Source organism: Hyla sarda, chromosome 8 (assembly GCF_029499605.1).
Source record: "Hyla sarda isolate aHylSar1 chromosome 8, aHylSar1.hap1, whole genome shotgun sequence".
Lineage (NCBI taxonomy): Eukaryota > Metazoa > Chordata > Amphibia > Anura > Hylidae > Hyla > Hyla sarda.
Genome location: NC_079196.1, coordinates 159,254,013 through 159,277,209, shown reverse-complemented (window position 1 = coordinate 159,277,209; position 23,197 = coordinate 159,254,013). Strand labels below are relative to the sequence as shown.

The 23,197-nt window shown below is 40.5% G+C and overlaps 1 protein-coding gene across 5 annotated transcripts in view; it reads left to right on the top strand.

The window, feature by feature from the left end:
* Positions 1-23,197, top strand: part of LOC130283814 (myosin-11) — a 138,414-nt gene that overhangs the window by 59,380 nt on the left and 55,837 nt on the right. For all 5 annotated transcript variants that reach the window (XM_056533324.1, XM_056533325.1, XM_056533327.1 and 2 more), the window contains one exon: positions 3,072-3,228. In XM_056533324.1, the coding sequence (XP_056389299.1) occupies positions 3,072-3,228 (157 nt within the window). The remainder of the gene's footprint in view (positions 1-3,071; positions 3,229-23,197) is intronic.

The following is a 23,197-nucleotide window of genomic DNA, read 5'->3' as shown; positions in this document are numbered from 1 at the left end:
ATTTTCAAATCCTGAAATCATTTTGTTTTCACAGAGCATGCCCATAACACTCCCTAATACAAACCAATAAGTATTCTCCAAAGTACAAGTCTCGAGGGCCATGTAATGAATATCTCTCAATACTGTAAAAAGCAGTATGGGCAGGATGGCTGCCCCTACAATAATGTACAGAAAATTGAATAAAAACTATCTACATTCAGACAATAAAAATAAATAGGAAGAAACAAATATTTATCAGTATCTATAGTAAAAAACTTTAGGTAATACATTCCATTTAAAGATGACCTAAAGCCATTCCCCCCAAAAATGAGATTGTATTATCATTAATTAGCTTAGGGTGCCAAGATTACACACTTGTTTACAGTTTCTTAATTTGCCCTTCGGTTCCTGAGATATTTGGGTTTATAGTTTGCCTGGCCATTCAGGGTATGAGTCAATGGGCGTGAATTTAACTTGAATAATGTGAGTAAATATTAGGTAATGGGCACGATTACACAGTCAGGTTTGTGTGTTTGGTATACAGGCCCCTTAATGTACAACATTCACACCACCTGACTGTATAATGCCGCCTATCACCTGATATATACTTTCATTATTAAAATTAAATTCATGCCCATGTGACTGATTCCCAGAATTGTCAGACAAACCATAAACCCTCATATCTCAGGAAGGAAGAGCATATTGAGAACCTGTCAAAAAGTTGTTTAATCAGGAAACCCTAATCTTAATTTTTGGGATGGTCACTCTTCATTTTAACCTTTGTTTGGGTTTCAGAAATTGGACTCTACTGACTGCTGCACATACATTTAAGAAAGAGATAGCAAGGAAGTCCAAATTAAGCAACCATGCACTTGCTGATCATTATATTTCATTACAATGTCAAACTTGAGATTTTCTTTGAGTTTCTGTTTCTATGAGTATGTTTTCTACACTGGTGTTATAACATTGTTTTTGCCCCTTTGGAAGGTTTTATCAGTACAGACACGTATTGTGTAGTCTGAGGCCTGCTGGTATTATTAAATTAATGATATATCCTCTAGCAACTCACAGGTAACATCCTTATCCCTACGCCATGGATCTCTGGCCCAACTCGTATGTTCTGATAAAGGAGATAAGGACTTTACTCAGTGAAACGTTTGTTAGAAATAAATAACAGGAAACAAAGAAGTGTGTTATTGTACAGCAAGACAAGCCTTGAGAATAGATGCACTCATATGTGAGAGAATGTGCATAAAAATGTACATGGTGACATATAGAAACATGAAGGACAGTCAGGTGCATTCTATTGCTATATAGTTACTAGTTATGAGTTATGAGTCTCTCTCCTGACCAAAAATTCTACAACTTACTATGCACAGTCTAATGCTGCCCAGATGTATAAAAAAAATGAATGAGAATCGGGCGGTATGTATTTACTCTCAGAGCATTGATGAGAACTAATCATCAAAAATACTTACTGTTGCACACTGGGAACTTCCAATTTCTTTCACATTCCAATGGTCCTTAGTCTAATAGTTCCCAGGAGGTTTGGGGACAGTCACAACTCTCACATCCTGTAATCTCCAATGATATATATGTGTTCCCACAAATGGTGGCTGATACATGGCCAGAAAGTCAACTCATGTGTCCCAAAAGGGTTATCCCAAGATCCAAATGTATTCCCTATCCATACAGAATAATTAGCTGATCAACGGTGGAGCAACCCCTGGGACTCCCACCAATGCAGAGAATGAAGGACAGTTGACCTAATGAATAATCAGCATGGCCAGTTTTCCATTCATTCTCTGTGGGGCTTCTGAACATTGCAGACCACTGAGTTGAGGATACACGATAACTTTGAATCTTAAAAAAAAAACTTAAAATATGTTTCCCCCTTTGAGCAGTCATATTTTTGTTAAAATAATCTCCTTCTGATAATAAACTGGTCACAGGATGTCACACCATGGCAAGCCCCAAGAAATGGGCAGTGAGTGTCCAGTTTCCCTACAGCTCCACCACAGAAGAAATAGGGCATTACAGAATGATTCAATTTATACAATACAATTCAGGGTCCTAAATAATGGATACCCTACATTAATGAATCCCTTCTATTTACTAACAGGTTATTAGAAAATGGTCTTTCTAAGCCAAAAAAAAGTTATTTTTGCAAAGATAGACAACACATTAATAATCATTAACCTGCTAGGATTTCACCATGATGCTACATGAATGCATTGCATATTGAAAATTCCGCTTTAAAACATTAATGGTTCCCACTAGTTGTACAGTTGTGTGTGTTATAGTTCTTGGGGTACAGAGGCTTCAATCACATTGGGGCCTTTATGTTTGCGGTGACCCAGAGACCCTTTTGTTATAAAAGGAGATAGCAGTGCTACAAATTGGATATGTGATATCATATCATGATTAGCATGGTGACTACAGCTACTTATAAGAGAACATAGGAATAAGTAAGGTTGTACCTTATCCTACTTCTCCATCTGTAGACAAACTGTCATGGTTTGATGAGAAATAAACCCCAGCATAACTGGAATGCAGTGGCATGTAACCTTGCTATGTAGGATAATGGGAATAGTAAAAAGTATCTGCGTCATAGAGTAAGACATTCATCGTGCAGTTCTCCCGCAACAAACATATTCCCATGTATGTTCTGTTTCTAAATACCAAGCAAACCATACATACCAGTGCTTTAAACAAGATGTGCTTTGTTCTCCTTATATGGCCATGACAATAGAGATCGCGGCACCCTTCTGTGAAGTTTTTTCTCTCTCAGGTGCCAGAAGACATAATAACCAACGCATAATATAATAATATTTAACATGCAAAAAGATTATCTTAAATTGTATATGCATTAGAATTTTTTCATATTTCGTAATCATTTTTATAACAATACTATAGGCTCAGTCTGGTGAATGGCCTAAGTGTTACAGATGTAAATGTGAATATGTATCTACATTTTTTTATACTTGCATTGGTTTATACGATTACAAGGGGCCATTTAGTATATTCTAGGAATCATATTCCTGATAAGTTCATCCGTGTGAATTAATATGCCACTTTTTTTTATTTTACAGACATATTCGGGTCTATTTTGTGTTGTGGTCAACCCTTACAAATCGCTACCAATTTATTCTGAGAAGATCATTGACATGTACAAAGGCAAGAAAAGACATGAAATGCCCCCTCATATCTATGCAATTGCAGACAATGCATACAGGAGTATGTTACAAGGTAAGCCTATTGAGTGCAAACTATATGTTGTCAGGTCCAAAGACTACAGGCCTATAATTATTATTGTGGCGTTGCATTAACAATGTCTTTGTTGGTTCACTTCAATCCAGATGTACTCCATTAAACTAGAGTGAGGCAATTCAGCATTCCTGTATTTTTGATGGCAAATACAGTGCTGCTGCCTACACTATACCAAAACACCTGATGGAATGGCAAAAATAGAAATAGGAACAAAACCTACTGACTCATCGAGAAAGAGCTGGAGCATAACTTTGCTGTATGCAGTTTCAACTGCATCATACATCAGAACTGCTAGTTACCATTTTTGTGCTCAACGAAGTCTCTACATTTAAATCAATTTTGCAATTTGGGGCAATTTATTTTGATTTTAAATATTAACTACTATTTGGAAATACCAGTGTTCAGGGAACTTCCTTTTAGGCTATGTACCTATGGTAATGCTCTTCTTACTTTAGTAAAACATTGATGTTTCTAGTTAGGTGTGGAGCAATACTGTACGTTTTTATGTTTATATTATAAGTTACAGGATACTGAGCGAACTGTGATAATCCATGTAATCCAAATATACATAAATATTTGTTCTCAAAGGAGGGGAGTTCTCTGACATCTCAGAATGGTTAGGTAAGGGTGCCTTTGATTTACATCTTAAATGGGTCCTAGACATCCTATGGCTAAAAAGAAAATGAAAAGCGCTCCATAACATAATACCGCTAATATTAGTAAATGCTTGATGCGAATTAGCGCTTACCAAGGTTTGTATGCGAGCCCGGCACAACATAGGAAAGCATATGGGGTAATAATCAGGGACTTTCAGCTGCCTTCCCATCAAAGATGGTACATAAAAAATGGATAATTCTCCTGGATAGATGGAATAGTTCTAGGCACTCGTAAGAAACCTCCACAAGCAGGTCAGGTAAGAATCAGGTTAATTCCCAGAATGTAAAGTGTTTCGCGGTAAAACAGCAACCGCTTCCTCAGGCATCTCAGGCATCTGCCTGAGGAAGCGGTTATTGTTTTACCTTGAAATGTTTTGCATTTTGGGATAAACCTGATTCCTACCTGATCTGCTTGCAAAGGTTCCTTTCGAGCGCCTGGAACTATCCCATCTACCATGGAGAATTAGCCATTTTCTTGACATCCTTTGGTTAGGGGAAAACATGTCTAATTGCAAAGGTTTGCCTGCTGGGACCCCCACAATTCTTCAACAAATCTGTGATCAATCTGCAACAACATTAACATATTATGGATTTTAAAATCCGAAGAGCAGGTCAAGTTACATGTGGAAAATTTCTCCATCTCTTTATAAAATGTCATCCACTTGCCTTATGCTCCACTCCACTACAGATTTTACTTTTTTTCAAAATATTCAGAACAAATCTGCAGCATACTGGCTTGTGTAAATTTAATCTAAACCGTTTCATATGCTGATACATATATAGGGTAAGGTATGGATCTGTGACATGTTCCTAGTATCACACAAATCTGTGGAGACATCAAGAAAACATCCTCCCAAATATATGACAGGCAGTGTGAAGTCAGCAGTGGTTATGGAATTCATTGCCTTTTTTGGTGGGGAGAAGTTTGTATATGGTAATGGATTTAGTTATAATGACTATTTAATCTCATTTGGAAATTTCTCAATTACTTATTATAAACTCAGATGATTTTAACATAATGTGTCAGGTGGTATTCTTATATTGCTTAAAATACTTTGCATATATTATAAAAAAAGGAGATTACGTGTATTATAAGGGATATAAGCATTGTGTAATAAGGGGCAGGTTTGCCAAGCTTTTGGTTTTCTTTTTGTCTAGAGAATTTATCAAAAAATGTTGGCAGCCATCACTTTTTACAGGCATTCTAGAAGACCATAATGAATGACAAAGTTTAATAGTAAGACATATATATTCATATGAACAGAGGCCTGGAATTAATGGTGTAGCAAAATAAACAATAAGATTAATAGCTCAGACCACAGAGCTCCTCAAACTTATCTCCTCAACTCAACTTATTAAGTGTAGCTTTTATTTTACTGTATAGAACAGTGTTTCCTAACATTTTAGGCTACACCTCAAAAATCTTTGTACTGTGGGGCACATCAACCCCCTCTTTTGCAGTTTGTCTCCATATGTAGCTTTTCTTGTAGGTAGGACCCATCTGTAGGTAGTTTGGTCCCTGTAGGTAGGACTGGCTTGTAGGTAGCTTGCTCCTGTAGGTAGGACTGGCCTGTAGGTAGTTTACCATCTGTAGGTAGCTCCATCTGTAGGTATTTCCCCTTTTGTATGTAGGAGCACCTGTAGGCAGTTTGCCCCCCTGTAAGTAGAACCCCCCTGTAGGTAGGATCTCCCTGCAGGTAGTTTGACCCCAGCAGGTAGGACCCCTTGATAGCTAGTTTGACCCCCCTTGTAGTAGGACCACTTGTAAATAGCACGCCCTGCAGGTGGTTTGCCTCCCCATAAGTAAGATGTTTGTGCAGGTAACTTGCATCCTCTCCCATTGTAAGGCGCTTACTTACATAGTTCAAACTGTTAGCATCCCCTTGCTGTGTTAAACTCCATATCATGACATCCTAAGGAGAAGCATGTGACCATACACGTCACTCTACTTCCTTCATAGCGTTGCATCCAGCCGCGGTGGAAAAGGCAAAAAGATGTGTATGGTAACATGCTTCTCCATAGGATGCCATATTATTAATGGGGAAGCCAGAAAGCACACAGGGAAACAGGGGAGAGGAGCGGAGCTACATTTTACACAGAACAACAAGAATGGTTGACCAAATGATGTACTATGCCTATGTTAAGTTGTAAAAGTTAGCTGTGTGCTAAATAATTATTTAGAAAAGAGCTATATCATCATTATTATTATTATTGTTCAATTGTAAGCTCTTCCACAGAATGTATTCTAATTTAGTTGTACATGTCTTGCCCCTTTATTGATACCAGTTATATTTTGTATATTGAAAAGTTATAACATTTTCCATTGACACACAGCTGTATGGCTTGCTACAGTTTTTATTAGAGCTGTGTCTTATAAGGATTCATTTGATTCTGACCAGGAGCAAGTTTACTGGAAAACTGACTATATTTTATTTGCAGAAACTACATCACTTTAAGTCATCATGTTTCCATTTGTCAGAACTGTTTATTTTGGACCAGGCTAAAAATTTATAATAGAAATAAGGGCCAACCATAAAAGGAATTGTGTGCTATTACCGTTCTCAATAACGTTATTTTATTTTATGTGCATTCATTATGAACTCTGAAAATAGTCTGTTGCTATTACTGTATCAATAACATTATTATGTTCTACTTTCAATTTCTAAATATAATAAATGTAAGTTAGAACAATGAAATATCTAGGTTAATTTTGTTTGTAGCTCAGGAGCTGGATGTGAAAAACAAAAATGCTAAACTGGTTTTTATTGACTGGCTTTTACATTGGCTATTTCTATTAATATTCTTACTATTAGCACTATCAGTTTGCTGAGTAACTGCTGAAAGATCAATTGAGTCTTCCTGTTAGCAAACCACTTCTACGGCTCGTTCTTGTGTTATGAAGAGATAACATAGACAAGCACCAGAAGGAACTCTCTGCTCATCCTGATAATGTGGAAACACATACAGTGCTATGCACAGTTATTCATTATACACTATGTGACTTATGTTATATGGGACTTTTGTTGACCAATAAAATATTCTTCATTATTTACAATAGGGGTTTTTATAATTCACAATCTACCAATCTTTTGTGTCTTAGGGTAAATTGAGCTTAAAGCGTTACGGTGATTAAAAGTAGCTTTTAACATATTGATCAGACATATCAAAGGTTGTGGATTGAACTGGCTCTCACTCCTAATCTCCAGCTGGCCAAGAGATCTGTGCATTTCTCTGGATAGAAGTCTATGCAGAGAAATGGGCGGATCTATTGGCCATCCGAGGGGCAGAGCACAATGCTTCTCCGGTCAACAACTCGCGATCACAGCGGGTCCAATAGTAAAACCTGGTGCGATCAGCATCTGATCGACATGTCAAGAGTTGTTTTTAAGGACAGTAACGTTTGAATGTATATTGAGCTTCCTTCTCCTCATAAAGAGGTTCTGCAGATGTTGTAGGTGGGAAAATAGGTTCTGTTTAAATTGTTTTTGTTTTATTATGATCAGAAAGATCAGAATGGTGCAAAAATTGTATGTGTAAATGGGACGTCATGTGCAACCCTCTTTATTAACTTAGAATCTGTTAGTTACATGTCTCTATCCTTCTCCAGCAGTCTGATTTGTTATTCTACAACATCACAAGAAGTGTTTTTCTTCCAAATCTGGTAATGTCCTTCGGCAGACACAGCTGGCAACAAGGCAGTCGCTCTTTATCTCGATCTAGAATTACAGGAACCAGCTATACAATTAGAAACATCTGCAGCACCGCATCATAGTAAAGCATTTTTCTGAATGATTGTTGTGGGGATCTGAATTATTCTATACAAATTCCTTAAAGTCTAATAAAAAGCCTGAATTATTATAAACAAATTCTCTCCAAATATAATAACTCCTGAATAAACAACAAGCCCTGGTAGTAAATCAGACTACAATACACTATGATTTCCTCAGACAGAAATCTATACTTTACATACCTGCTATCTGCAAATCCAGAATTAGAGATAAGAGTTACACAAATAATAAGGAGCCGCCATAGACACAAGCACTTGTTTCTATCAGACAAACTTTACAATATTATTTATCATTGGCATGGTAATATTATTGTACATGCTGTTTTCTCATTGGGAAAAAATGTTGCAGAAAGAGAAGATCTTGATTCAACATTCAATTTAAAACTTTTTTAATCCATTAATAGCATTACAACACACCATTGTGTCAAGAGGATTACAAACACTGGACATGTTTCCAGTGTCACAGATAACATCCTGTACATCAAAGCAAAGCATATGGGGGATATTATTGAATGATGAGTTGAGATCCTGAGGAACAATAGTAATTAAATGTCAGGGGTCAATTCATGAAGTATCATTCTCCTTCTTAAAGGGGTACTCCGCCCCTAGACATCTTATCCCCTATTCAAAGGATAGGGGATAAGATGTTGGATCGCGGGGGTCCAGCCGCTGGGGACCCCCGGGATCTCAGCTGCAGCACCCACCTGTTGCAGCTTCCGGAAACGCTGGAGGCTTCGGCTCTCGACCACGGTGACGTGAGATCGTGACGTCACGACTCTGCCCCCGTGTGACGTCAAGCCCCCTCCCATAGACTTGCATTGAGGGGGCGGGGCGTGACGTCACACGGGGGCGGAGTCGTGACATCACGATCTCCCATCACCGTGGTCGTGAGGCGTTAGAATGAGAGCCTCCAGCGCTGCCGGAAGCCGCAACAGGTGGGTGCTGCAGCCGAGATCCCGGGGTTCCCCAGCGGCGGGACCCCCGTGATCTGACATCTTATCCCCTATCCTTTGATAGGGGATAAGATGTCTAGGGGCGGAGTACCCCTTTAAGAAGATGCCTTTTTAGCGCATACCTAAAGAGGACCCGTCGCCCTTTTGTATTTCCCATTTTAATACTGTAATTCTGAAAAATCTGTTGTTAGAAATCTGTCGTGCCTTTGCTTTGTTATTCTATTCAAGAAATGTATGACTAAATAGGCAGCTGGCTGTAACCAGTCAGAGGATTGTCCCCTAAAGTTTATTTTATAATGAACGGGCAATTAATGTCACAGGGTGTAGCGGCTGGACAGAAGAATATGGCTGGCTTCTGTATTCAGGATAGACTGGAGATTGAAGATTTTGCAGGAAGGAAGACCAATTAGTAAAGAATTAAAATGATCAAGGCAAGAATGAACCAGGGAACATGTTTAGGCTGTTTTCATTGTGAGAATTTATTGTGAATTCTGGAAATGTTTTAGAGGCCCTTGTTACATGAGTGTGCAGGTGACTAAAGATATGGAAACAGGGAAAGGCAAAAATAATCCCAAAACAATAGATGCACTACCCCGGTATGGTAATAACCGTTACTAATATGGAAAAATAAGGTTTAGGTAGATTAGTGGATGATGAATATGAAGAAAAGTGCCCACATTTATCAATCTGTGTGAAACCTGTATAGTCTAGTTTTGCACATAGCAACCAATCACAGCTCAGAACTCATTTTACTAGAGCTTTTTACCAGAGCTCAGCTGTGGCTGGTTGCTATGGTAAAAAAAAACTGACGGCTTTTGTTTTAGGGTGCATGCACACCACGTTTTTGTTATACAGTTCCCGTATACAGTTTCAAGTTAAAAACCGTATGGAACTGTATAGAAAATTGTATGCATTGACATAACATTGTAAACTGTATGTCAAACGGATCATCCAGTTTAGTCCGTTTTGCACCTCATACGGTTTTGTCCAGTTTTTTACCCGTATCCAAAACCGTAGTCTACCACGTTTCTTGGTCCGGGTGAAAAACTGTATTAAACTGTATACGTTTTTTTTTAACATGGGAGTCAATGGGAACCGTACAGAACTGTATGTGCGTACGGTTCCATCAGGTTTTCACCATACGGTTTTTGACTTTGCACAGTTTTTTTTCTTGTAATTTCAATCAAACAAGTGAAACTTTCTTCAAAATGGAGTGAAAAGTTAAAAACATATACATTTTTTTCTTAAAAAACTGATGCAATCGGACATAATTTTTCAAACAGTATACGGCTTTTAACCGTATATGGGTTAAAATTTGTACACACTTTTTGATACAGTTTAGTCAGGTTTTGAGGAATCCGTTTTTCATCAAATACCTGATTACAGGAACTGTATTGCATAAACGGGGTGTGCATGCACCCTTAGGCAGGTTAATAAAATAGGCCCAAGTTCAGTTTTTGAAAAGGGGAGATTTGTCAAATCGTATTCAAAGGATCAGTGGAGTAGTTGCTCATAGCAACCAGTCAGATTCCAGCTTTTACTTTTTAAAGGGATTTGAAAGAAGCCATCTGATTGGTTGCCATGGACAACTACTCCACTGATCCTTTGAATATAATTTGATAAATCTTTCCCTTTTAAAAACTGAACTGTCTGGCAACTACTCCCCTGACCCTTTGCACAAGGGTAAGGGGAGTAGTTGTCAAAGGTTTTGCATGACAGGGACACTTTAGGAAATTAATCTAATCAATTAATATATATTTAAAAAAAAGAGTATTTAAGAGTGGATGTTTACATAAAGGTATTTAATGTGAACTTGCATATAGAGCTGAGTATTGTTAAGTCAGAAGTCCAAGATGGCGCCGTATGAGATAAAAGACTTCCGCATCCCATTCAGTGAATGGGATGCGGAAGTCTTTTATCTCATACGGCGCCATCTTCAGGGAAGTTTGTTCATTGCCAAATAGAAAAGGTCCTTGTCATCCTCTATCAACAAGATCAATAGCTTCATTAGCAAACAGTTTTTGTACTACCAATACATCTCTGGTTTGGTTTACTTCATGGGAATCTGCAGCGCCTATTGGGGTCTTGTTGTTCTACTTGCCAAAGTTTCATCAGGATTGGTTGTCTTTCCTCCCCTGTGATCTTCGGCTTGGCAGCAGTCCTACCATCTTTGCTACTTCTGGTAACCCCATTGTGGGTTGACACGCAAGTTTCCACTTGCTCTCAGGTGAGCAGCCACTACCTAGGGGTGTGTCTTAACCGACCCCCGATCTTTTATGTTGCTTACCCATACGGTATCACACGAGGCGCCTCCCTCTGGTCTCTCCTTTTTTCTCTTTTACAGGCTATTCTCCTTCATGGCAGTCATTAATATTTTTATTACACTTTGGTGATTTTTCGGTACCTTATATTTTTACATTTCTAGTATGTGGGAGATTTGTAGCTAACTGCACATAGATAGCATTTCTTATCTCATTCATATAGTCCTATATGTACTCTTGCTTTACAATGTCTGCATGCTGAGTTTTATTAAAAGCAGTAGTTATTTGTAGAGAAGGATTTTACTTGTGTAGTATGGTTATGGGTACTTAGCTCTTAGACCAAATTGTTACTTTGTTGTTCCATTAACTGATTATTAAAGGGGGCCCCAGTCTTTTGGAACTTCTTCCAATCAGCACAGTTAAGAGGTCATGGCTCTTGCAGTTACACTGGCACATCAGCTCCCCTAGGTGGCAAGTACTGCAGCTCCGTGGATAAGACAAGTTGCAGTACCAGGCACAGCCATCAGTATGTTTTGCACAAGGGTTTAGGCGTGATGTAGGCATGAAGGTCTAAAAGTAGGCCTAAAGTCACAGACATACACCACCACCGTAGGTGACATATATTTGCACGCTGGGTGCAATGGTAGCTATGAAGCCATGAGATTTGCTAAGAGGCACATGACTTATAGTAAATCCTGCTAACCAAATATGGGTGGAGCTTAATTTATTTGTGAAGCACCAAAATACATGTCCCCCCATTGTGTATATTCAGAGACTAATCCTGTTCCTAGTTCAATGAAGTTAAAGGGTTTAAATCTGGAGTTAGAATTAAGCTATTTTTTGGGCAGCTAAAACATACAGGTCATGATAACAGATGATTAGGTATGTCCATGTGACCACAGGCACTTTGCTTTTGCTCATAGAAGGAAGCACTAAATTGTTACCCTTCTTTCCTGATGTTTTGCTACAACATATGGATGGGGAAACCCTTTAATGATTGGAGAAAGATTTCTGCTGCTGTTGCACACGGCAACAGTACCATCTCAAAGCTGAAGATACCCAGTAGAGATGAGCGAATCAAAGCTGTCGTTACGAATTTCAGGAAATATTCGATTCACAACAAATGCGAATATCAACACGATTCTGTCACATGCCGGATGCAGCCTATCAGCAGCCAGTCACCCCTGTGATGGCACAGCCCTATATAATCGGCAGCCATAATTCCGGCTCCTCACTTCATTACAATACACTGCAGAAGGGTCATAGCATGCAGAGCCTGTGTGTGTGTGTTACAGCAGAGAAAAGCACAGTCCAGCAGCGTTTAACATCCTCCTAATCACATCAGCATTCTTGTGGACGGAGAGCAGTGCTTTTTTCACTGAAAAGGAACTTTACTGCAGCTGCAGGCATGAACCTCCCAGTCACTTTCTTCGGCATAGTATTACAGAGAGGGCATATAGCTGTGTGTTGCCTCATACATTTCAACAAGCTGCACAACTTCATAAACCTTAGCAGAGGAGGCAGGAAGAATTTTTCAGTGCAATTCAGTGTCTTTGTTCCCCAAAAAAATCATCTGCTGGTTATAGTAGTCTGTAATACCCAGCAATCCATTCCTAATAGTCTTTGACAGAGTGCAATTTTGTGTTTAGTAGACAGCTTTTTTTGGCTGCAGCACTGTTGTGTACTGCTGGTGTTTTACAAAAATATGTTTTTTAAGGGTACTGTAGAGCATTTATCTGCCTTCATAAGTGCATACTTCATATGTACATCTAAGTAGTGTACTATTTTGTACCTGTTTAATCTGTCAAGGGTCTATATACTGTGAAAGGACAGACAAAAGTAATCAACGGCTGGTGTTTTACAAAAATACAGAGTTTTTAGCTGTACTGTAGCGCATTTTTCTGCCCTCATCAGTGCATACCGCATACATACATCTAAGTAGTGTACTATTTTGTACCTGTTAATCTGTCAAGGGCCTATATACTGTGAAAGGACAGACAAAAGTAATCAATGGCTGGGGTTTTACAAAAATACTGAGTTTTTAGGCCTACTGTAGCGCCTTTTTCTCCCCTCATAAGTGCATACCGCATATGTACATCTAAGTAGTGTACCTGTTAATCTGTCAAGGGCCTACATACTGTGAAAGTCCAGGCAAAAGTACTCACCGGCTGGTGTTGTACTCAGATACTTTTTTAAGTGTACTGTAGAGCATGTTTCTGCCCTCATCAGTGCATTCCACATACCTACATCTAAGTAGTGTACTATTTTGTACCTGTTAATCTGTCAAGGGCCTAGATACTGTGAAAGTCCTGGCAAAAGTACAAACCTGCTGCTGTTCTAGACAAATACTGTTTTAAATGTAGTGAAGCGCATTGTACTCCCCTCATATACGCACTAAGTATGTCAGGCAGAGAAGTGCCAGGAGGTGCACAGAGGAGTGGCAGAGGCCTAAATCCTTCAGGCAGAGGTCGCAGCAGACTAAGGGCGAGTGGCAGCAGGAGTCGCAGCGAGAGGCCTGAGCTCCCGTTATCAGCTAGCTGTCCGGGCATGCTGGGAATTGTAGTTTTGCAACATCTGGAGGGCCACAGTTTGAAGACCACTGCAGCAACCCATCTGCCGTCATCGATTGGTTAACACGGTCATTCACTTTATCGCAAGTGACATCTGACACCCCCAGTCAACAGTCGGTAGGTTCCTCAGATACAACCCTCAGTTTTTCTAGTAATCTGACAGGAGAGAAGGAGAAGGAGCAGTCAGAGGAGCTAGAGGGTTGTGAAGAAAGCGAGACAGATGACCCAGACACACCGTGGCAGTATGCAGTGGAGATGGAGACAGGGAGTCCCTCTGAGTCACTTGCACAAATGGCACGATGCATGCTAACTTGCTTGCGTAGTGACAGCCGAATTGTCACCATTCGGTAGTGGGATGACTTCTGGATCTCCACCTCATTGGACCCTCACTACCGCCACAAAATAGGAGCCTTTTTTACCCCCACTGAGAGGGAGGACAAAATGACCTAATACAGAGGCATCCTATGTAGTCAGTTGGCCGATGCCTATCGGCACCATCGTCTATCCTCTCGCAGGTCTGAATTGGGGGGCCCCCTGCGCTCACCTTCCACTGCCATGGCTGCTGGGGAGGGGTGGGGGATAGGAGCAGTACCAGCTCCATCAGTAGCAGCCTGAGTCTACGCTGATGATTAGCTTTCTTCACCTGCATAGTGAAGCAACTGATCAGCAGCAGGTACACCTGGAGCAGGACCTGAACCAGCAGATGGTGGCACACCTTGACATGCCCATGCCAACACACCTTGAAGATCCGACGGACTTATGGGCAGCCAAACTATCAGAGTTTGCCCTGGAAAAGCTGTCCTGCCCGGCCAGTAGTGTGCTATCAGAGTGGGTGTTTAGTGCGGCAGGGGCCATAGTCACCCCAAGGAGAACCAATCTGTCCACGAAAAATGTGGAGAGACTAACCTTTGTGAAGATGAATCAGGCATGGATCAGCCAGGATTTCCAACCACCAATGCCTGATGCATGAGAGTAAATTGACCATGGTGCCACACCAACACTTCACAAATATGGATAGTGCCAAACAGATTTGAGGCGCTGCTCCCCAGTTACAAACATTCTTCGTCATCAGACTTTTTTCACCCACCTTCGTCATTGGGTACTGGTATTGCCACTCACCGCTGTCTCATTCAGGCACTATATGGTCTCTTCTCATGCTTCAGCCAACTCCAGGCTGTGTCATTCAGCCACTATATGGTCTCCTGATGCTTCAGCCAGCTCCAGTCTGTGTCATTCAGCAACTACATGGTTTGGTGATGCTGCTGGGCCTAGGACATTGCCTATATATGTTTATGGTAGCACTAGGTACCATACAACTTCAATGGAAATTTCAAAATTCATCTTTCATTCTTAGAGATTGTGTGGCCCTATTGTCGCCACCTCCAGGCTATGCCATTCAGACACTATATGGTCTCCTCATACTGATGCCACCTCCAGGCTGTCTCATTCAGCCACTATATGGTCTCTTCTCATGCTTCAGCCAACTCCAGGCTGTGCCATTCAGCCACTATATGGTCTCCACCTACTGATGCCACCTCCAGGCTCTGTCATTTTGCTGCCATGTGACATGTGACTCCTTGTTAGATTTGGTCCTTTGTATCCACACGCCAGGGCCCGGGACACTAACACTTAAAGTTAAAAGTTCAATTTCAAAATCCTTAATTTAAATTTCAAAATCTTAAAATTCAAAATCATAAATTTCAATGGTCTCCTCATGCTTCAGCCAACTCCAGGCTTTGTCATTCAGCTAATAAATGGTTTACTGATGCTGCTGAGCCTTGGTCTGGGCCTAAAAAAATTTTGTGGTAGCACTAGCTATCCAAAATCTTCAATTTAAATTTCAAAATTCGTCTTTTATTCTTAGGGATTGTGAAGCCCTGGTGTCTACTCGTGCTGCTGCCAACTCCTGGCTGTGCCATTCAGACACTATATGGACTCCTCATGCTTCAGCCAACTCCAGGCTGTGTCATTCAGGCAATATATGGTTTACTGATGCTGCTGGGCCTGGGAATAAAATTTTTGTTATGGTAGCACTTGCTACCAAAAACCTTCAGTTTAAACTTCAGAATTCATATTTTAATCTTAGGGATTGTAAAGCCCTAGTGTCTACTCATGCTGCTGCCAACTCCAGGCTGTGCCATTGAGACACAATATGGTCTCCTCATGCTTCAGCCAACTCCAGGCTGTGTCATTCAGGCAATATATGGTTTACTGATGCTGCTGGGCCTGGGTCTGGGAATAAAAATGTTGTTATATAGCACTAGCTACCCAAAATCTTCAGTTTAAACTTCAGAATTCATATTTTAATCTTAGGGATTGTAAAGCCCTAGTGTCTACTCATGCTGCTGCCAACTCCAGGCTGTGCCATTCAGACACTATATGGTCTCCTCATGCTTCAGCCACCTCCAGGCTATGTCATTCAGCCAATATATGGTTAACTGATGCTGCTGGGCCTGGGCCTAAAAAATTGTTATGGTAGCACTAGCTACCCAAAATCTTCAGTTTAAATTTCAGAATTCATCTTTTAATCTTAGGAATTGTGAAGCCCTAGTGTCTACTCATGTTGCTGCCAACTCCTGGCTGTGCCATTCAGACACAATATGGTCTCCTCATGCTTCTGCCAACACCTCCACGCTGTGTCAATCAGCCACTATATGGTCTCCTCATGCTTCAGCCTCATCCAAGCTGTGTCATTAAGCCACTATATGGTCTCCTCATGCTGCCAACACCTCCTCGTTGTGTCATTCAGATACTATATGGTCTCCTCATGCTGCCAACACCTCCACGCTGTGTCAATCAGCCACTATATGGTCTCCTCATGCTTCAGCCTCATCCAAGCTGTGTCATTAAGCCACTATATGGTCTCCTCATGCTGCCAACACCTCCACGCTGTGTCATTCAGACACTATATGGTCTCCTCATGCTGCCAACACCTCCACACTGTATCATTCAGCCACTATATGGTCTCCTCATGCTGCCAACAACTCCACGTTGTATCATTCAGCCACTATATGGTCTCCTCATACTGATACCACCTCCAGGCTCATTGTGCTGCTCTGCGGCAGTGATTCCAAAAGCGATGCCTGTAATCTGCATGTCATACTGAATAACAGTATTATTTCACTACCCCAGCACACTCCATATGAGTGTTAGAACACAGAAAAGTGTTTTACTCCCCTATTGAGGCTCTCTGTAGGCCAGAAATAGCCGTTTTTAATATAGATTCGCTGCAAATAAATTCGGATAGAACCAAATTCGGCAAATCGGCCGAATCAAATTTTTTAAAAAGTTCGCTCATCTCTAATACCCAGTTGCATACCTCTTCTTGGGACATCACCCCTGCACCACTTCAAATCACGTTACTATTTGCTGTCTTTAAAGGGGTTATGCAGAAATAGAAATACAGAGGTAATTTCTTTCAAAAACTGCTCCCCATTTGTCTCCAGGTTGGGCGTGGTTCTGCAGCTCAGTTCTATTGAAGTGACTAGAGCCAAGTTTTAATACCGCATTCAACCTGGGGACAGAATTTGAAAGAAATTAGCTCTGTTTTTCTATTCCTGGATAATCCCTTTAATATTTCGTCCTATATATCTGAAACTAAATCCTGTGTATCCCCCATGTACTAACCTACGTAAACCTGATATCACTATAATTCCTATGCACAAATCCTCTGTTTTGGGATTATGTCTGACTCAGATCTTCCTTTTCTTCATAAATTGAATTACTTGCATACTCAAGCCACCTGTAGCTCAAAACATCTTCAAAATCTCACAGCTTTCTCACTGTGGAGATGACTGATACACTTCTTTATTACGGTAATTCACTTACTAACCTATCTTCCCTCACCAAAGCAATATATTGCAAATGTCAAGGCTGCACCTCCCTACATCTCTCCCTCATCTCTCTCTACCACATGTGTGTACTACATCCTGTTCTATGACTAAAATACCCAATAATCCGAACCACTGACTTCTATTTTTAAGACATTTCTTTTGCTGCACCATTTCTTTGAAATACAGTATAATATCCTGGACAATCAGATTTTCCAATTTCCCAATATCCATTTTCAAGTGTGCCCTAAAACCCCATTTTTTTTAGTAGTCCGACTACATTCCATAAACTGTTTAAGAAGAATCCTCTTCTTCCACAAGAATGGGTATTAGACAGCACTTATAGTGGAGTGTCATAATGTCCATATAGCAATGGACTCCAAGGCAACAGTAGTACTTTTTTAACACGGGTTTATTAGGTACAGAACTACGAACGTGTTTCGTATCACACTGGATGCTTTCTCAGATTTAGTTTAGCTGGGTATTTTATGTTATTATTAGTTACAGAATTACGAACGTGTTTTGTATCACGCTGGACGCTTTCTCAGATTTAGTTTATCTGGATATTTCATGTCATATACTAGATTGTGAATTGAAGTTGATGTTAGCTTTTTTACATTGTAATTGGCATATAAGAAGGAGTCTTGAATTAAGATAGTTACCGTTGCAGTAAGGGCTGCCAATGATGTCCTGGCTTTGGCAGTATGAGGGATTTTTTCGTACTAACAGCACACAATAGAGCACTTATATCAAGAAGAGGCTGTACTTTTGGCAAACAAAACGCCTGGGTATAAATAGATGACATGTGGGTCCTTCTTACATTTTTTTTTACTTTTATGAGCATAACTATAATGTTTGAGGGAAAAGTTTTACAAAGAAAAAAAAGAAATTTTTGGGACGTTATCAAACTTATTAACGAAACGCAATAAACACCTCAAAATGAGTAAATACAAGATTTCTTAATTTAGGAGAGTCCTGGAACATGCCACATCTGACTTCTTAACCCTGCTTTCTGGCCTGGAGCATTTAACCTAGAGTGGCACTTTCATTTATACACACTAGTGAATTATTGTACTAGTTATAGAGCTTTATGATCCAAGCTCTAGGACCCCCATGGTTTGTGAAAATGAAGGTGATGCAGAACTGATGTAAAGCGATGTCCCCTTGATGCTTTTAATTCTGCACAGGTGCTGTGGACACTTCTCTATGCAGGCAGTGCTGCCCTATTAAAGAGAATGAGACTGGTTGGAGAACCCTGCAAAGCCAGAGAGTCATACATCAATGTTGTGTTTTTCATATATTTTTAGGGCTTTATTCTGTGGGTCCCAAACTTGGTGTGTTATGGGACTAAACTGTAACTCTATGTGTGTCCAATTGGTAAAAATTGGAAATTGTGTGATGCCCCATTCTGTGTTGTATTATGCAGCCATTCTCCTGAAAAGTTTTGCCTATTGGGGAGAATACCATGACTTCCACAAATATGCATACCTAATGTTCCACAACACACATCATATAATATCACATGGATTTTATGCATTGCCATACAGGGTCTGTGAGCTGAGATTTGTCCATGAATCCATATTCTAATATATAATTAAGTGACAACACTACGAACGCCAGGGATTCTTTCTACTGTATACCCAACGTTGTCTGGGGAATGATAAAGATCTTTATATACAGTGACTGATCATTATTGCTGTCTATTTATCTCCTTTTATGGTAAAGCTGCCAAAAGCTGAACATCAGATGAATGTCAGATTATGCTTGAGATTAGGCAGAAGTAGCTGTTCTCAAAGTCTAGAGCATTGTGAGAGAAAAGATAATATAGTGGCATCCTGCAGATTTACAGCTTGATTCATTATCATTTCTGGAAATCGTGGAGTCTTCACGAACATCTTCTAGGGTTGGGTTGTGTGTAGAACAGAGGACATGTTTGATTTTTATATCTCAAGGGCAGAAACAAAACTGATGACAACATACAATTGCCCTATTTTCTTATATGCTAGTAGTCAGAGACACGGCTAATGTATACTGCCCATTGGGCTAATACAGTATATCTGTGTACTTTCAGATTTATACAGGAGCATATGTTCCAGCATATTCTTACAGAGGTATTCCCACCTGGGATGAATGATGCCTGAATCCCATGAAGCAGCATATGGATGGCTCAGTGTACAGCCAGAAAGAGTTTGTGTACACAGTTTTGCCCTCAGTTTATCCTAGTTTTGTACAAATGCTTTTTATAGAACCGAAGGAATGGGAGCCTGTTAATGCTGCCAGCAGTATTCTTACATCAGTTTAAATTCCATAGAAACTTGACTTAGTGACAAGATTTCTTACATCCAATGTATGATACTAACTTACTGTATTTTCTATACTAAATTCTATTTTGTGAAGTCTAAATATCTAAAGAACAACATGTAACACAGATGTCAGATATATAAACATGATAGGAAGATATGTAGAACACATATATGATAAGATTAATAACATATAAAACACGAGACATATAAAAATAGATATAAAGAAAGATAAATAGACATAGATAGATTATACACACGACTATCTGTTGTAAAGCATTTTGTTGTACTAGTGGTGACTGCTTGAAATACATACCAGATTATGTGATGCATATTAATATTGCTCCTAGCAGGAACAACATATACTTGAAACTTAGACAGAATTGAAGGAAAGAGTGTGAAGGATTCTTGCTTTTTATGGTGTTCCATAAATGATTTGTCATTCACAGATATAAATCTTTAGAAACATGTATGAAAATGTAATGAAAAGGCGCGACTGCGATGATCATAATACAAAATGTAAATTAATCTGGTGTATACAATGTAAAAAGGAAATCCATAATGCAAAATGATTCTTGTAATCTTTAAAACATGGGCATAAATTACTACAATAACGGGTGTGTGAGAACGAGAGGTACGTACATGCAGGGCCAGATTAAGGCTGGCTGGAAGACGGAGCACTTCATTATGATGATATTAGGTGCAGTACAGTTCCCCACATTCGGTACATTACAGTTCCCCACATTACGTGCAGTACAGTTCCCCACATTGCGTGCAGTATAGTTCCCCACATTAGGTGCAGTATAGTTCCCCAGATTACATGCATTATAGTTCCCCCACATTAGGTGCAGTATAGTTCCCCACATTAGGTGCAGTACAGTTTCTCCACATTAGGTGCAGTACAGTTCCCCCACATTAGGTTGGCAGTATAGTTCCCCACATTAGGTGCAGTATAGTTCCCCCCACATTAGGTGCAGTATAGTTCCCCACATTAGGTGCAGTATAGTTCCCCACATTAGGCGCAGTACAGTTCCCCACATTAGGTGCAGTACAGTTCCCCACATTAGGTGCAGTACAGTTCCCCCACAATAGGTGCAGTATAGTTCCCCACATTACGTGCAGTATAGTTCCCCACATTATGTGCAGTATAGTTCCCCACATTAGGTGCAGTATATTTCCCCCACATTAGGTTCAGTCCAGTTCCCCCACATTAGGTTCAGTCCAGTTCCCCCACATTAGGTGCAGTACAGTTCCCTCACATTAGGTTGGCAGTATAGTTCTCCCAACATTAGGTGCAGTATAGTTCCCCACATTAGGTACAGTACATTTCCACACATTAGGTGCAGTATAGTTCCCCCACAATAGGTGCAGTATAGTTCCCCACATTACGTGCAGTATAGTTGCCCACATTATGTGCAGTATAGTTCCCCACATTAGGTGCAGTACAGTCCCCCACATTGCCTGTAGTATAGTTCCCCACATTAGGTGCAGTATAGTTCCCCAGATTACATGCATTATAGTTCCCCCACATTAGGTGCAGTATATTTCCCCCACATTAGGTTCAGTCCAGTTCCCCCACATTAGGTGCAGTACAGTTCCCCCACATTAGGTTGGCAGTATAGTTCCCCCCACATTAGGTGCAGTATAGTTCCCCACATTACGTGCAGTATAGTTCGCCACAGTAGGTGCAGTATAGTTCCCCCACATTAGGTGTAGTACAGTTCCCCCACAGACATACAGCCTTCAGCCATTTACACTGTATGGCTGGAGGCTGTATGCCTGTTTACTGCCCCCCTTCAGTGTTCCGACCACCAGTCCTATGGGCCATAGCAGTAGGTCCCGGGACTGGAGAGGAGCGGTGGTCGGAACACTGAAGATGACATGCTGGTGAGTGGTGACTTTCCATGTGCGCGTCCTCCTCGATGCTCCGCTCCGCTCTGCTCTTCTATTGGCGCACGCACAGGACGTCAGTGACGTTCCTGTGTGCGCTACTTCCCGGCGGCCCCTGCGTTTTTAAAGTTAACGCGAGGCGGCAGAGAGGTAACCGGGGCATCCTTGTGTCCTGAAAAGATTTTTCGGGATTGTGCGCCACTGATGAGCGCCAATGATGATCCGGCCCTGCGTACGTGACACTTACATAGTCATAGACTTTTCATTCTTACCATGATCACTTTTGTCTGTCCTTATATCAGGCCTCTTAAAGCCAAATTTCTGGTCCATATGGTTAAATGGATTTCTTTTCTGCTGCATTTGCATTGGTTTCTCCAAGTCCTTTTTGGATATATGGGACAGTCAAATACATTTCAAGTTTTTTAATCACACAAGAACGTAAATAAAAATTACATACCATGAACTTAAGTTAAACAATATTTGAACTTGAAAAAGCCCCTTCATATTGAATACAAAAAGGGGATTTTAGATCCAGTTGTGTTTATATGAGATGGTTGTAGCAAAATTTATATCCGATCAGCATTAGCTTGAAGAGCTGTACAGAACAGTGATATGGAACCCATTGAAATCTATAGACCAATCCTGTAAGGAGGCAAATATAGGATTTTTGTCAGAAATTCATATGGAAAGATTGTGGCTGGTTCCATTGGATGTCATATTACAAAGGTGCTCTAAAAAGAACACCTATGTACTAAAGAACCATGTGGCCTCCATTTGCAGCTGTACAGCACCTGTGGTGTGCATTAGGTCCAAGACTCTGACTTTGACAGCAACATGTGATATTTGAAGCCATTTTATTTTTTCACAACAGAATTATATGGCAGTACTGAACGGCCGTGCATAAGCCATTTTGTTATTCTAACATCTCAGTGATATTACAAATGTATCTGGTATGAGATTATGTTGCACTGTGTGAACTCCGGTGATGGTGTAAGTGGTATTGTATGCTGTAATTAACAGAGAGACAGACATAAGGAATCACTCAGGAGAAGTAGAAGAAGACTTGAAATTTGAGAACATTGCTGGCATTCACATTGGCATTTTTTGGTACATGTACATGAAGACATCACAGTATGCACATATATGGTGTTTTGGCTTTATGCCTGTGATCTTGGATACTCTACACAGACACCAGGAGATCATTATTTTGTTTTTAACAGAGGATCTGTGAGCCCTTCCCACCTGTCTGTGTTAGGGAATAATTGTACTCCCCAATGTCTTTCCGTAGAACTTTTGTTATTTCATTAAGAAATGAATACATGACACCTGGGTGTAAAAAGTAGCAAAACCAGAGTGCAGCGGAGCGTGGTGGAGGATGCCAGTCAGTCAGGAATGAGAGGAGAGAGGACAGAGGTGTGTTTCAGTGTGGGTCGGTGCATCATGATTCTTGGTGCATGATGTGGTACAGCATATGGCGGTCCAGTATATATGGGGCACAGTATGGCACTAGCACAGGAATCCTGCCTTTGGTGCCAGTGCCACCATATATATGTCACGATTCGGCTAGCTGGTTGTGGATCCTCTGTGTCAGCGAGGGATTGGCGTGGACCGTGCCGGTGGACCGGTTCTAAGATGCTACTGGTATTCACCAGAGCCCGCCGCAAAGCGGGATGGTCTTGCTGCGGCGGTAGCAACCAGGTC